Source organism: Somniosus microcephalus, chromosome 22 (genome assembly GCF_052327205.1).
Source record: "Somniosus microcephalus isolate GS21.2 chromosome 22, FLI_Smic_1.0, whole genome shotgun sequence".
In the NCBI taxonomy this organism is placed as follows: Eukaryota; Metazoa; Chordata; class Chondrichthyes; order Squaliformes; family Somniosidae; genus Somniosus; species Somniosus microcephalus.
The window spans coordinates 46,559,944-46,575,150 of NC_141008.1; the positions used below are offsets into that span (position 1 = coordinate 46,559,944).

The 15,207-nt window shown below is 49.6% G+C and overlaps 1 protein-coding gene across 1 annotated transcript in view; it reads left to right on the forward strand.

Annotated features, from left to right (window-relative positions):
- The first annotated feature begins 226 nt into the window (after nucleotides 1-226).
- LOC147102248 (forkhead box protein N1-like) overlaps nucleotides 227-15,207 on the forward strand; it is a 100,251-nt gene continuing 85,270 nt past the window's right edge. Inside the window, exon 1 of the mRNA XM_085965107.1 lies at nucleotides 227-241. Coding sequence (XP_085821233.1) covers nucleotides 227-241 — 15 coding nt within the window. The remainder of the gene's footprint in view (nucleotides 242-15,207) is intronic.

A 15,207-nucleotide genomic window follows, 5' to 3' on the forward strand; every position in this document is an offset into this window, starting at 1 on the left:
AGGGTTAACGTTTCAGGTCGATGACCTTACATCAGAATCGTTTGGCATCATCAGAGCAGATGCGACTGAGACGGAGGAATTGGGAGAAGGGAATGGAGTCCTTGGGTGGGAAGATATATAATCAAGGTAGCTGTGGTAGTTAGTGGGCTTGTAGTAGATATCAGTGGACACCCTATCCCCAGAGATGGAGGTAGAGAAGTCGAGGAAGGGAAGGGAAAAGTCGGAGATGGACCACGTGAAGGTAAGGGAGGGCTGGAAGTTAGAAGCTTAGGGTCAGAACAGGAAGCAGCACTGACACAGTCATCAATGCACTGGAAGAAGAGGTGAGGGAGAGGACCTGAGTAGGACTGGAACAAAGAGTGTTCAACATACCCTACAAAAAGACAGGCATACCTAGGTTCCCATAGCGACACGTTTCATTTGGAGGAAGTGAGTGGAGTCAAAGGAAAAGTTGTTCAATGTGAGAGTTTAGCCAGGTGGAGAAACATGGTGATGGATGGAGAGTGGTTGGGCCACTGCTTGAGGAAGAAGTGAAGGGTCCACAGGCTGTCCTGGTGGGGGATGGAGGTGTAGAGGGATTGGACGTCCATGGTGAAAAGGAGATGGTTTGGGCCGGGAAGCTGAAATTGGTTAATGTGGCAGAGGGTGTCGGAAGAGTCGCGGATGCAGAGAGTAGACAAGGGGAGAAAAAATGGAGTTGAGATAAGAAGAAATTAGTTCCGTGGAGCAGGCTGAAACGTTTGGTCTACAGGGACAGTCCTGGTCGTGTATCTTGGGAAGGAGGTAGAAGCGGGCTGTGCAGGGCTGGGGGACTGCGAGGTTGGAGGTCGTGAGTAGAAGACCTCCAGAGGAGATGAGATCAGTGATGGTCTGGGAGCTGATGGCATTATGTTCAGTACCGGGGTCATGGTCTAGGGGTCGATAGAAGGAGGTGTCAGAGAGTTTGCGTTCAGCCTCCGCAAGGTAGAGGTACTTTCGCCACACACGAGTGCCTCCTCTGTCAGCAGGTTTGCTAATGATGTCCGGGTTGGACCTGAGAGAACGGAGAGCTACACATTCAGAGGGAGAGAGGTTAGAGTGAGTGAGGGGAGGAGAGAAACTGACACAGTCAATGTCTTAGGTGGAATAGATGAACAAAAGGATTTGGGGGTCCAGATATACAAGTCATTAAAAGCTAACTCCCAGGTACAAAAAGTGATCAAAAAAGCAATTGGGATGATGGGCTTCATCATAAAAGGTTTAGAATATAAAAGTAAAGAGGCTCTGCGGCAATTACACACAGCACTGGTCGATCTCTCTTGGAATATTGCGTTCAGTTGTAGGCGCTCACCTTAGGAAGGATATACTGGCCTAGGAGAAAGTCTTGTGACCATTTGCCAGGGCTGGAGTGAATGAGCTATGGTGAGAGACTGGGTCATCGTCCTTGCAGATGAGGAGATTGGGGTGATCTGATTGAGGGGTTTAAAATAGTGAAGGGAATTGATGGCTTAAATGGGAAATGGCTCTTCCTCTAGTTGGGGAATCCAGAACAAGGGGACAGAGTTTAAAGCAAACTAGTTAAAAGGAAATCCAGGAAAAATGATACAACTGTTTATGACAATGTGCCATGCATTGCCCCAGAGGGTCATAAATACAAAATCAAATTGTTTAAGAGGGAGATTAATACTTGGGAAGTGAGGGTATTAAAGGATATGGAGAAAGGCAAGAAATTGGAATTTTAAAAGAATTATATAGAATCTACGGCACAGAAACAGGCCATTTGGCCCAACTGGTCCGTGCCGGTGTTTATGCTCCACACGAGCCTCCTCCCACCCTCTTCATCTCACCCTATCAACATATCCTCTATTCCTTTCCCCTTCATGTGTTTATCTAGCTTTGCCTTAAATGCATCAAAATATAAAATGCAGCCATGGCTGACAAAATGGTGGTGCATGCTCGATGGGCTGAATGGCTGATTTCTGTACCTAACACGTCTACATTCTAAATTTGGCAGTAGCTGTTCTCGTGTATCGATGACTCAGGATCGCTGTAAACAGTTTCGAAGGACTGCATTTATATTCTGACTTCAAAGTAGCATTGACAAGTCTTACATATGTAACAGGAGCTGGTTAATATAATCAGATGTTACTGTACTAAGAACACTTGCTGCCTGCACCTGGAATATTGATGTTATAGGTTTGAACAGCAACTTGTAGATCTGGAGCAGCTGCCCAGTGACACTAATTTACTCATGTTTCTTGCACAATGGGAAATAAGGGAAACAGGGCTATGGGGAAAGAGCAGGGCAGTGGGACTAATTGGATAGATCTACCAAAGAGCCGGCACAGGCACGATGGGCCAAATGGCCTCCTTCTGAGCTGAATCATTCTATGATCCTGTGAAAACCATAAAACCACCAGAGTAAACAGACTGCAGAATTCACCACTTTGCGTTCTGTAATCAGTGACTCTTTCTAACTCCATGGAGGATTCCCTTGACAGATGTATTATGCCTTCCCATTATTGAGAGCGCATTCATCTTCAAACAGAAAATGTGAATGGAATTGTAATGTTGGAGGGTTTCAAACAGGGAGACGTGGCCTCCTGCGCATCCCCGATGTTAATCTCTCCACCATTGACGGCCGTGCCTTCAGCTGCCTGGGCCCCGAGCTCTGGAATTCCCTCCCTAAACCTCTCCGCCTCTCTCTCCTCCTTTAAGATGCTCCTTAAAACCAACCTCTTTGAACAAGTTTTTGGTCACCTGCCCTAATTTCACTATCTTTGGGTCAGCTTCCCTTGTTCCTTCCACCTCTTAGTGCCTTAGGGCTGGTTTTCCCCATTGAAGATACAATATAAATGCAAGTTGTTGTGATATAGACAGAGCACTGACCTTCATTATGATGCTGTTCATTCTGGCATGCTTAGAATGAAGAAAAAACTGCAGAACTACTAGTGCAATCCTGCTTTCTGAGCACCTTTTTCCTCTTACCTATAATGCTAAAAGCCAATTACAGCAGATGCTGGAAATCTGCAATCAGATGCTGCCTGACTTGCTGAGTATTTCCAGTTCTATTTTTATACTAAAGTAACAATGTTATTTGGACCCATGACAATAACACAGACGTTCTCATTACTAAAATACAATGGCCTAGAAATTTGGGCAGTGCACGCTGATTTTTTGGCTTTTGCCAATATGACGAGTGGTAAACTTCCAGCTCATAATGAGCGTGTGTTCCTGCTCGCCATATTGGAGCTTAGGAGGCCATTTAGCACCCAAAAAACGGCTGCTATGTGTCCGAATTTCGAGGCCCATATTACAGGGTCTGACCATTGTAGATGAACATTTTTTTAAATGCAATTCTGCTGAGGTGTAATTTATTGCAGAGTGTTTGTTTGGGAGCTGAAACTGCAGTTTTCCTTTGCACACTGTCCCAATCAGTCTTGGATCAAAGAAAACCATTCTTAATGGTGACAAAAATCTTTGTGTGTCCTTGTATCAGACCTGTGTGTGATTTCATCTTTCAATTCTGAAAGGTTTTGACAGAGTAGACACAGAGAGAGTGTTTCCACTTGTGAGGAAGAGCATAACTAGAGGTCATCAATATAAGATAGTCACCAAGAAATCCAATAGGGAATTCAGAAGAAACTTCTTTACCCAGAGAGTGGTGAGAATGTGGAACTCGCTACCACAGGGAGTGGGTGAAGCGAATAGTATAGATACATTTAAGGGGAGGCTAGATAAGCATATGAGGGAGAAGAGAATAGAGGGTTATGCTAATAGAGTTAGATGAGGAAAGACGGGAGGAGGCTCGAGTGGAGCATAAACACCGGCATGGACTGGTTGGGTCGAATGGCCTGTTTCTGTAGATTCTATGTAATTAGTGTACCTAAAACTCAGTTCCCTTCAACCTCACACGAGCCCATGTATTTAAAAAAGACATGTTACAGTATATTCTCTTCTTTCCCTCCTGTGCTCTCCCCATGTTACACACAGTATTTGGGTGATAATGAGACTATGTCATGTTGCCAGGCCAGTGCTGCCCTTCCAGTCCCAGTGGGGAAGCACTTGGCCTCAATGGCACGGCTAAGATTAGAAACACAGCACGTGGGGAATTATGCGGTGTGCTCTACCACTTCATTCAGCCTGTATGTCGAAGCTCCACTGTGCTGCTCCACTGCACCCACTTTACTGCTTCATTACACATCACTCAATGTCACCGTTAGCCATGTCCTTAGGAAGGCTTTGTGCACGAGACTATTACTGGCGCAAGACTAACTTGCCCTGCGCAATTATTCACCACTTTCCCAGGTTGAGTTACGAGTCTGCTGTTGCAGCACACTGACTGACTACATCCATCTCATCCTCTGACCTACCTTGCCACATCTTCCTGTCCAGCTCAGCTCAGGGCAACCTTTCAGATCCATTGTCTAGACTTGCCCATTCATACAAACGGACTGACTAGTACAGAGATGAATAGTACAAGAAGTTATTAAAAACCTGCAACTTAAAATGGGACGAAGAGACATTAATTACACACAATTCACAAGAGTCCCTTTTGATTTGGTCCGAGAGGATTGGTGGAGCATTCAAGGTGTGTGGAAGTGAATCTAGCTGAAGCTAAACTTGTACCCAGTGGTTTTCCTGATTAAGAACATAAACATAAGAAATAGGAGCAGGAGTAGGCCAATCGGCCCCTCGAGCCTGCTCCGCCATTCAATAAGATCATGGCTGATCTGATCCTAACCTCAAATCTACTTTCACTCACCATCCCACCTGAACCCATGTGATCTCCCGGGAGAGGCGAAAAACCAGATAAAAAACCCAATGTGCCAATTTGGGAGAAAGAATCTGGGAAATTCCTCTCCGACCCATCTAGGCAATCGAAACTCGTCCAGGAGATCACTCTGTCCCTGTATTTCCTACAGTACTTACCTTCTGTAAGAGGTGATCTCCACCCCAGCCAGGAACAGGCCCAATTTACTCTTGAAGGACTCCTAGCTGGCAGCCTGTTCCCGAGGTCTCCACTAATCCCTGTGAATAGAACCATCTCCTGAAATCTAACACAGAATTAGAACACAAGAAGTAGGAGCAGGACCAGGCTACACAGCCCCTGGGCCCGCTCCGCCACCCACAGGGCCATGACCGATCCGAACCGAGCCTCATGTCCGATTTCCTGCCCGCTCCCCGTAACCCCTAATTCCCCTTACTTCTAGGAAACTGTCTATTTCTGTTTTAAATTTATTTAATGATGTAGCTTCCACAGCTCTCTGGGGCAGCAAATTCCACAGACCTACCACCCTCTCAGTGAAGAAGTTTCTCCTCATCTCAGTTTTGAAAGAGCAGCCCCTTATTCTAAGATTATGCCCCCTAGTTCTAGTTTCACCCATCATTGGGAACATCCTCACCGCATCCACCCGATCAAGCCCCTTCACAATCTTATATGTTTCAATAAGATCGCCTCTCATTCTTCTGAACTCCAATGAGTAGAGTCCCAATCTACTCAACGTCTCCTCATATGTCAACCCCCTCATCCCCGGGATTAACCGAGTGAACCTTCTTTGTACTGCCTCGAGAGCAAGTATGTCTTTTCTTAAGTATGGACACCAAAACTGTATGCAGTATTCCAGGTGTGGTCTCACCAATACCTTGTACAACTGCAGCAATACCTCCCTGTTTTTATATTCCATCCCCCTAGCAATAAAAGCCAACATCCCATTGGCCTTCTTGATCACCTGCTGCACCTGCATACTAACTTTTTGTGTTTCGTGCACCAGGACCCCCAGATCCCTTTGTACTGCAGTACTTTCCAGTTTCTTGCCATTAAGATAATAACTTGCTCTATGATTTTTCCTGCCAAAGTGCATAACCTCACACTTTCCAGTATTATATTCCATCTGCCAAATCTCTGCCCACTTACTTAGCCTGTCTATGCCCCTTTGCAGGTTTTTTATGTCCTCCTCACTCACTACTTTCCCCCCATCTTTGTATCATCTGCAAACTTTGATATGTTACACTTGGTCCCTTCCTCCAAATCGTTAATATAGATTGTAAAGAGTTGGGGACCCAGCACTGACCCCTGCAGAACACCACTAGTTACTGATTGCCAGTCTGAGAATGAACCATTTATCCCAACTCTCTGCTTTCTGTTAGATAGCCAATCCTCCACCCATGCCAGAATATTACCCCCAATCCCGTGATTTTTTACCTTGAGCAATAATCTTTTGTGTGGGATGAGAGGGCTGTCCTATGAGGAGAGATTGTGTAGAATGGGCCGATACTCTCTGGAGTTTAGAGGTGATCTCATTGAAACATACAAGATTCTGAAGGGGGGATTGACAGGGTAGATGCTGAGAGGTTGTTTCCCCTGGCTGGAGTGTCTAGAACTAGGGGGCATAGTCTCAGGGTAAGGGGTCGTCCATTTAAGACTGAGATGAGGAGAAATTTCTTCACTCAGAGGGTTGTGAATCTTTGGAATTCTCTACCCCAGAGGGCTGTGCATGTTGAGTCGTTGAGTATATTCAAGGCTGAGATCGATAGATTTTTGGACTCTAATGGAATCGAGGGATATGGAGATCGGGCGGGAAAGTGGAATTAAGGTCGAAGATCAGCCATGATCTTATTGAATGGTGGAGCAGGCTCGAGGGGCTGAGTGGCGGAGCAGGCTCGAGGGGCTGTGTGGTGGAGCGGGCTCGAGGGGCTGAGTGGTGGAGCGGGCTCGAGGGGCTGAGTGGTGGAGCAGGCTCGAGGGGCCGTGTGGTGGAGCGGGCTCGAGGGGCTGTGTGGTGGAGCGGGCTCGAGGGGCCGTGTGGCGGAGCAGGCTCGAGGGGCTGAATGGCCGACTCCTGCTCCTAATTCATATGTTCTTTCAAAAGGATAAGAATTCAAACTTGCAGAAGAAAAATGAATTTACCATTAAGATGCAACGGACAGGGGGTTGTGGGGGGTGCGTGTGAAATTCAACTTCAGTGAGGGCGCAATTGAGGAGACCAGGTTACATCACTGGGTGCATGGACTAGCTGTCTGATATACGCATAGCCCCAGGGTGTATAATGGGCAGTGCTGGACCGGCTACCCTGAGGCTGGGTGTAAATCAGGCAATCTGTAGCTACCCATCTTACACCCCCAACTTCTTCACTGAGAGGGTGGTGGATACATGGAATCATCTACCCAGGGAGACAGTACAAGTGGACGATGTTATCAATTTCAGAAAGGTGATGGACTAATTTGTGGCAGAGTTACTGGAGGACATGATAACACAGTGGGAAATCTGTCACCTTGGGCATGGCTTGATGAATGGGAATGCTTCTTCCCAGTTCTGTGATCCTGAGATCATTGGGTCTTGTTGGGGTGTGAGGAAGGTTGGTTAGTTAAGTACGCCTAGTGATGTATCCTGGGGTAACCCTGGTCTCCTGAACTTTGCCTAGGGATGGGGGAAAGAGTTTCTCAGAGTTCCTTTTTCTGGAATTGTGTGTGTGTGTGTGTGTGCATCTCCCCAGCAATTAGCAGTCCGGCGATTGGGAAGGATGGATGTTACACACTCTAATGGCTACAGGGTCTGACAGTCTTTCTATTTGTGTGTTTGTATAGTATAAAATGTATGCTGACACCAGACGGGCACTGCCCAATGATATTTAGAATCATGAATTGAAGAGCTGAGCCCGATTCAAGAATCCTGCATTGTGGAATTGAGCAGAAAGTGATTGGGGAAATGAGTGCGCTTTGTTTGAATCGGGTAGGTTTCCGGTGATAGTATTTGTGGGGTCAGTTAGTGGGACAGGACCTAATGCTGGAGGATTATTATTCAGCCTCTGAGTTCAAGTTCCACTCCAGAGATTTGAGCACACAAATCTAGGCTGACACTCCCAGTGCAGTACTGAGGGAGCGCCGCACTGTCGGAGGGGCAGTACTGAGGGAGCGCCGCACTGTCGGAGGGGCAGTACTGAGGGAGCGCCGCACTGTCGGAAGGGCAGTACTGAGGGAGCGTTGCACTGTCGGAGGGGCAGTACTGAGGGAGCGCCGCACTGTCGGAGGGGCAGTACTGAGGGAGCGCCGCACTGTCGGAGGGGCAGTACTGAGGGAGCACCGCACTGTCGGAAGGGCAGTACTGAGGGAGCGTTGCACTGTCGGAGGGGCAGTACTGAGGGAGCGCCGCACTGTCGGAGGGGCAGTACTGAGGGAGCGCCGCACTGTCGGAGGGGCAGTACTGAGGGAGCGCCACACTGTCGGAGGGGCAGTACTGAGGGAGCGCCGCACTGTCGGAGGGGCAGTACTGAGGGAGTGCTGCACTGTCGGAGGGGCGGTACTGAAGGAGTGCTGCACCGTCGGAGGGGCAGTACTGAGGGAGCGCTGCACTGTCGGAGGGGCAGTACTGAGGGAGCGCTGCACTGTCGGAGGGGCAGTACTGAGGGAGCGCAGCACTGTCGGAGAGGCAGTACTGAGGGAGTGCTGCACTGTCGGAGGGGCAGTATTGAGGGAGCGCCACACTGTCGGAGGGGCGGTACTGTCGGAGAGGCAGTACTAAGGGTGATACATTAAACCGAGGCCCTGCCTGCTCACTCAGGTGGACATAAAAGATCCCATGGCCACTATTTCAAAGAAGGACAGGGGGGGAGTTAACTCCGGTGTCCTGGGGCCAATATGTATCCCTCAACCAACATTTCTAAAACAGATTATCTGGTCATTATCAGACTGCTGTTTGTGGGAGCTTGCTGTGTGCAAAATTGGCTGCCGCGTTTCCAGCATTGCAACAGTGAGTACACTTCAAAAAGTACTTAATTGACTGTAAAGCGCTTTGGGATGCCCTGAGTGTGATGAAATATATTCCATTCATCACTGCCTGTTTTCTGTGTCTTCTAACTGCCTGCTTTCTGTGTCTTTTCCCTTCCCCCAGTCCTCATGTATTATGCATTGGAATGTGCTGGAACTGGTTGTGTGCAGGGCTCCGCCCATACCTGGCTCCTTTGTAATCTAACTTCAGTCCGGCATCAGCCTCCTGAAGGTAGACATCTCTCTATTTTACGTGTTATGTTCTGAGTTAATAAAAGCCTTACTTTTGTTCTGCTAACTTCGAGTCTCGGAATAATTGAGGCACATCAATTTTATTAACTCAATTTTCAACACTATGGATCAACTCCTGAAACCCGAACGTTTGGATTTGGATCAACATGCTCCGGACGCATCAGCACGCTTCGGACACTGGTTTGACTGTATGGAATTCTTCCTGGACAATTCCGCAGCCGTCAAAGACGCTACGGACACTGCGAAGATGAGACTCGGAATGCTACGGAATTGGGTAAGCCACCGGGTTTACCCCCTCATCCAAGACGCCGATACGTACCTGGCCGCCTGCAACACCTTAAAGGCGCATTACCAGCAGCCTACGAATGAGGTGTATGCTAGGCATCTACTCGCTACTCACGCACAGCGACCTGGGGAATCGGTGGAGGAGTTCCTAAGCATCCTGAAAAAGCTTGGCCAGGACTGTAAGTGCCGAGATGTAAAAGCCGCAGTGTACACCGATGAGCTTGTTCGCGATGCCTTTATCACAGGCCTCAGCTCCACTCACATCCGGCAAAGACTGCTGGAAAAAACGGGGTTGGACCTGAAACAGGCTGCGGACACCGCGCGGTCCCTGGAGATGGCCCAGAGAAACTCGGACGCCTACTCTTCAGCCCGCGCCGCCCACGCCGCCACGTGTGCGCCGAGGGCGCCGCCATCTTGGAAGGCATCTTCCCCGCCCGGCAGCCCGACACCGGCGGGGCCCAGCTCTCCCCCCAGAAGCCCTACGACAGCCGCGATGCGTCAAGGACCCAACTGCTACTTCTGCGGGCAGCCAAAGCACACCAGAAACCTGTGCCCGGCGAAAGGCACCACCTGCTTTAAGTGCGGTAAGAAGGGGCACTTCGGGAAGGTGTGCAGAGGGAACCCCGCCGGAAAACCAACCGCCGGAAAACCCGCCACCGCCGCGTGTGCGCCGTGGGAGCGGCCATCTTGGACGCCATCTTGCCCGACCTCGTGGGGTCCGCCATCTTATGAGCAGACAGCGTGGACGCCATCTTGTCTCGATCAGGGCCCTACAGTGGCATCGGTCACAGTGGACCAGACAAGGCCGCATCCGCTATCCAAATCAATGGTGGACATCGAGGTAAACGGGTGCCGGGTTAAATGCTTAATTGACAGTGGAAGCACGGAGAGTTTTATCCACCCTGAACTGGCACAACAACTCTCCCTAAAGGTGGTCCCTGCTCAGGGTACCATCTCTATGGCCGATAAAACCCAGACATCGACCATTCTGGGTTACTGCACGGTACAATTGTGCATTAACGGAACTGTGTATGATAATTTTAAAGTATTAATCATGAAGAATCTATGTGCGAGCGTGATCTTGGGTTTGGATTTCCAGTGCAACCACCAAAGCATCACGCTCAAGTACGGTGGGTCCCAGCCGCCCCTCACAGTGTGCGGTCTGGCTACCCTGAAGGTAAAGCCGCCTTCGCTATTCGCGAACCTTACCCCTAACTGCCGGCCAATAGCGACCAAAAGCAGGAGGTACAGCTGGGAGGACAGGCGGTTTATCGCGACCGAGGTAGACAGGCTCCTGAAAGAGCGCATTATTGAACACAGCAACAGCCCGTGGCGCGCCCAAGTGGTAGTGGTAAGGGGTAGCGAGAAGAAACGGATGGTGATCGACTATAGTCAAACGATCAACAGGTACACCCTACTAGACGCCTACCCGCTACCCCGCATATCAGAAATGGTGAACCAAATCGCCCAATACCGGGTGTTCTCCACCATCGACCTCAAGTCAGCGTACCACCAGCTCCCTATCAGACCAGAGGACCGCCCGTACACCGCCTTCGAGGCGAACGGACGCCTCTACCAATTCCTCAGAGTCCCCTTTGGGGTGACGAACGGGGTCTCGGTCTTTCAGAGGGAGATGGATCGCATGGTCGATGACCACCACTTGCAGGCAACCTTCCCCTACCTCGACAACGTCACCATCTGCGGTCACAACCAGCAGGATCACGACTCGAACCTCGAGAGGTTCCTGAAAACCGCACAAAAACTCAACCTCACCTATAACGAGGACAAGTGCGTTTTCAACACCACGCGCCTCTGCATACTGGGCAGCGTGGTGGAGAATGGGGAAATTGGACCAGACCCCGACCGATTGCGCCCCCTACGGGAGCTGCCCCTGCCCAACACTCCCAAAGCCCTGAAAAGGTGCCTGGGGTTATTTTCTTACTATTCCCAATGGGTCCCCAACTACTCCGACAAAGCCCGCCCCCTCTTGAAAGCATCCTCTTTTCCGCTCTCTGCTGAGGCCCACGCCGCCTTCAAAAGCATTAAGCAGGATATTGAGCGGGCCACGCTACAGGCAGTGGACGAGAACACTCCATTTCAAGTGGAAAGTGATGCGTCCGACTTCGCCTTGGCGGCCACCCTCAACCAGGCGGGGCGGCCCGTAGCTTTCTTCTCGAGGACCCTCCAAGGCCCCGAGATCAGACACTCCTCCGTGGAAAAGGAGGCCCAAGCCATCGTGGAGGCAGTGCGCCACTGGCGCCACTACCTAGCCGGCAAACGCTTCACCCTACTTACCGACCAGCGATCGGTAGCGTTTATGTTCAACAATAAACAGAGGGGGAAGATTAAAAATGATAAGATTCTTAGGTGGCGGATCGAGCTCTCCACTTTCGAGTACGACATCATTTACCGGCCAGGGGCCCTTAACGAATCCCCTGACGCCCTCTCACGAGGGATGTGTGCCAGCGCCACCGAGGATCGGCTACAGACCCTCCACAACGACCTCTGCCACCCAGGGGTCACGCGGCTGTTCCACTTCATAAAGTCCCGTAACTTACCCTACTCGATTGAGGAAGTTCGGTCTCTGACCAGGAACTGCCGCACTTGCGCTGAGTGCAAGCCTCGGTTCTACCACCCAGATAGAGCCCACTTAATCAAAGCTACACGGCCCTTCGAGCGGCTCAGCTTAGATTTCAAGGGCCCCCTCCCGTCCGTCGACCGCAATGTTTACTTCCTGAACATTGTGGACGAATACTCCCGTTTCCCATTCGCCTTCCCCTGCCCAGACATGACCAGCGCCACGGTCATTAAATGCCTCAACAGCCTGTTCTGCCTGTTCGGTATGCCGAGCTATATCCACACGGATAGGGGGGCGTCCTTCATGAGTGAAGAGCTACGCCAGTACATGCTGTCCAAGGGGATCGCCACGAGCCGTACCACCAGCTACAACCCCCGGGGTAACGGCCAGGTGGAGCGAGAGAACGGGACAGTGTGGAAAGCAGTCACTCTAGCTCTAAGGACCAAGGGCCTCCCTATCTCCCGCTGGCAGGAAGTCCTCTCGGATGTGCTCCATTCGATACGGTCGCTATTGTGTACGGCCACTAATACCACGCCTCATGAACGAATGTTTGTCTTTCCCCGGAAATCCACCTCGGGCGTATCCATGCCGTCATGGCTCTCCACCCCAGGTCCGGTACTCGTGCGAAGGCATGTGAGGGGCCACAAGACGGACCCTCTCGTGGAGCCAGTACACCTACTCCACGCCAACCCCCAATACGCATATGTCCGGCACGCCGACGGAAGGGAGGACACCGTGTCCATAAAAGACGTCGCCCCAGCCGGCATCAACAACAACCACGGCAATAGCAGCGACGACGATCACAGCAACCCTTACCCACCCACTATTCTTTCATCACCCCCGGAAGAACATCGACCAACGGCACCCCCACCAACTACCCCTTCAACAACCCCGGCGGCACCCCCGGCAGAGACCCAGGAGGCTACCGGGGACACCCAGCCGACACCCGCGGCACCACAACAGCCACGTCGGTCGCAGAGGACTATCAAACCCCCGAACAGACTAAATCTATAGAAGGGGTGAATGTGATGAAATATATTCCATTCATCACTGCCTGTTTTCTGTGTCTTCTAACTGCCTGCTTTCTGTGTCTTTTCCCTTCCCCCAGTCCTCATGTATTATGCATTGGAATGTGCTGGAACTGGTTGTGTGCAGGGCTCCGCCCATACCTGGCTCCTTTGTAATCTAACTTCAGTCCGGCATCAGCCTCCTGAAGGTAGACATCTCTCTATTTTACGTGTTATGTTCTGAGTTAATAAAAGCCTTACTTTTGTTCTGCTAACTTCGAGTCTCGGAATAATTGAGGCACATCACTGAGGTCATGAAAGACACTATAGAAATACAAGATAACAACAGAAAATGCTGGAAAAACTCAGCAGGCCAAGCAACATCCGTGGAGAGAAAATAGAGTCAACGTTTCGGGTCTAACCCTTTTTCAAAACTGGAAGCTGAATGCCCACCTCTTCTAGAAATACAAGTCTTTCTTTTACTTATTAGTACTGGTTTGGAACTAGCCGTGGTCTTAATGAGTTATAGAAATAGAAAGGCTCCCTCCAGTGTCAGGGACCAGTACTGCAGGTGACTCTGCTCTGTAAGTGATAACTGGAGTTGTCTTGTCACAAAACCACAAGGTAATTGTGGATGAGAAGACCATTCAGCCCATATTAGTTCACCGATCCAGAGGCACGCGACTGTCCCCCACCCCCACTGCGGTAACTAAAAGCATTCATTCACCACTTGAGTGAGAAAGTTATTCCAAGTGTTAGGGGGATTAAATACGGGGATAGGGTGGGATATATGTTGGTGTAGGGGTTACAGGGATCGGGTGGGATATGTGTCGGTGCAGGCTCGATGGGCCGAAATGGCCTCTATCTGCACTGTGGGGTTTCTGTGATTCTGTGAAGTGCTGATCATGTTGTGTGTGAAGATCTTGCTGGCATCAGCCCTACAGTGCCAGTCTGACGTGCTGTGGGCAGTAAGATATTTGACAACAACTGTGTGCTTGTTCTATTTAGATGCTGCAGGATATTTTTGACATTGGGTAATTCAACATCGAAAGCGATTTGCCGTTGCTGATAATTTAATCCCACAAATTAAGCCCTGTTTTCAACAAATCCTTTTAAGTAACTTGCTACAAAATTGGGCTCTCACTCTTCTGACTCCCATCAGTTAAGATGCGGTGATGTCGATGGCATAACATTGCACTAAATAGCAGGACTGCCTAAGGATATTCATGGAGCAGAATTATTGTGGAGGAGGCTGCCTTGCACCATGGGGAACCCACCAAACCCCAAATCCTGTAGAACTGGGCCTAGAAACGATGACTGAACAGTTTAGCACAATCGTTCGCAATAGAAGAACCTGTCAAAACAAGTTGAGCAAATTCAGAGATTGTGAATTCAAAAAGTTCAGTCAGGCTTCCAAAGAACCAGAGCGGGACAAATATCCTTGCGGGGAGGTTTGCTAACACTGTTGGGGGGGGGGTTTAAACTAACTTGGCAGGGGGATGGGATACAGAGGAGAGCTGAAATAGGGGGGGGATGTGCTGCCAATTATAGAGAAAAAAACAAGTCAGCTTGGTAGACAGGGCAAATATATAAGGGCAAGGCTGGATGGCATCTATTTTAATGCAAGGAGTCTTGCAAATAAGGTGGATGAACTGAAGGTGTTGATAAACACATGGGAGTATGATATTGTTGCTATCACGGAGACATGGTTGAGGGAGGGGCAAGACTGGCAGCTCAATATTCCAGGGTACAGAATCTTCAGGCGAGACAGAGGGGGAGGTATAAGAGGAGGGGGTGTCGCAATATTAATTAAGGAGTCAATTACTGCAGTAAGGAGGGATGATATATTAGCAGGGTCCTCTAATGAGGCCATATGGGTGGAGCTTAAAAACAAAAAGGGGGCAAGCACTTTGCTGGGAGTGTACTATAGGCCTCCAAACAGTCAGGGGGAGATAGAGGAACAGATATGTAGGCAAATCTCAGAGAAATGTGCAAATAATAGGGTAATAATAATGGGGGATTTCAACTTCCCCAATATTAACTGGGATAGTCAGAGTGTGAAAGGCTCAGAGGGTGTAGAATTCTTAAAGTGCATCCAGGAGAGCTTTTTGAGCCAGCATGTAGAAAGTCCTACAAGAGAGGGGGCGGTACTGGACCTAATTCTAGGGAATGTGGCCGGCCAAGTGTAAAAAGTGCTAGTAGGTGAGCACTTTGGTGATAGTGACCATAATATGGTAAGATTTAAGGTGGTCATGGAAAAGGACAGGGATGGGCCGGAAATAAAGGTTCTAAATTGGGGGAAGGCCGATTTTAATAGGATAAGGCAGGATCTGGCCAAAA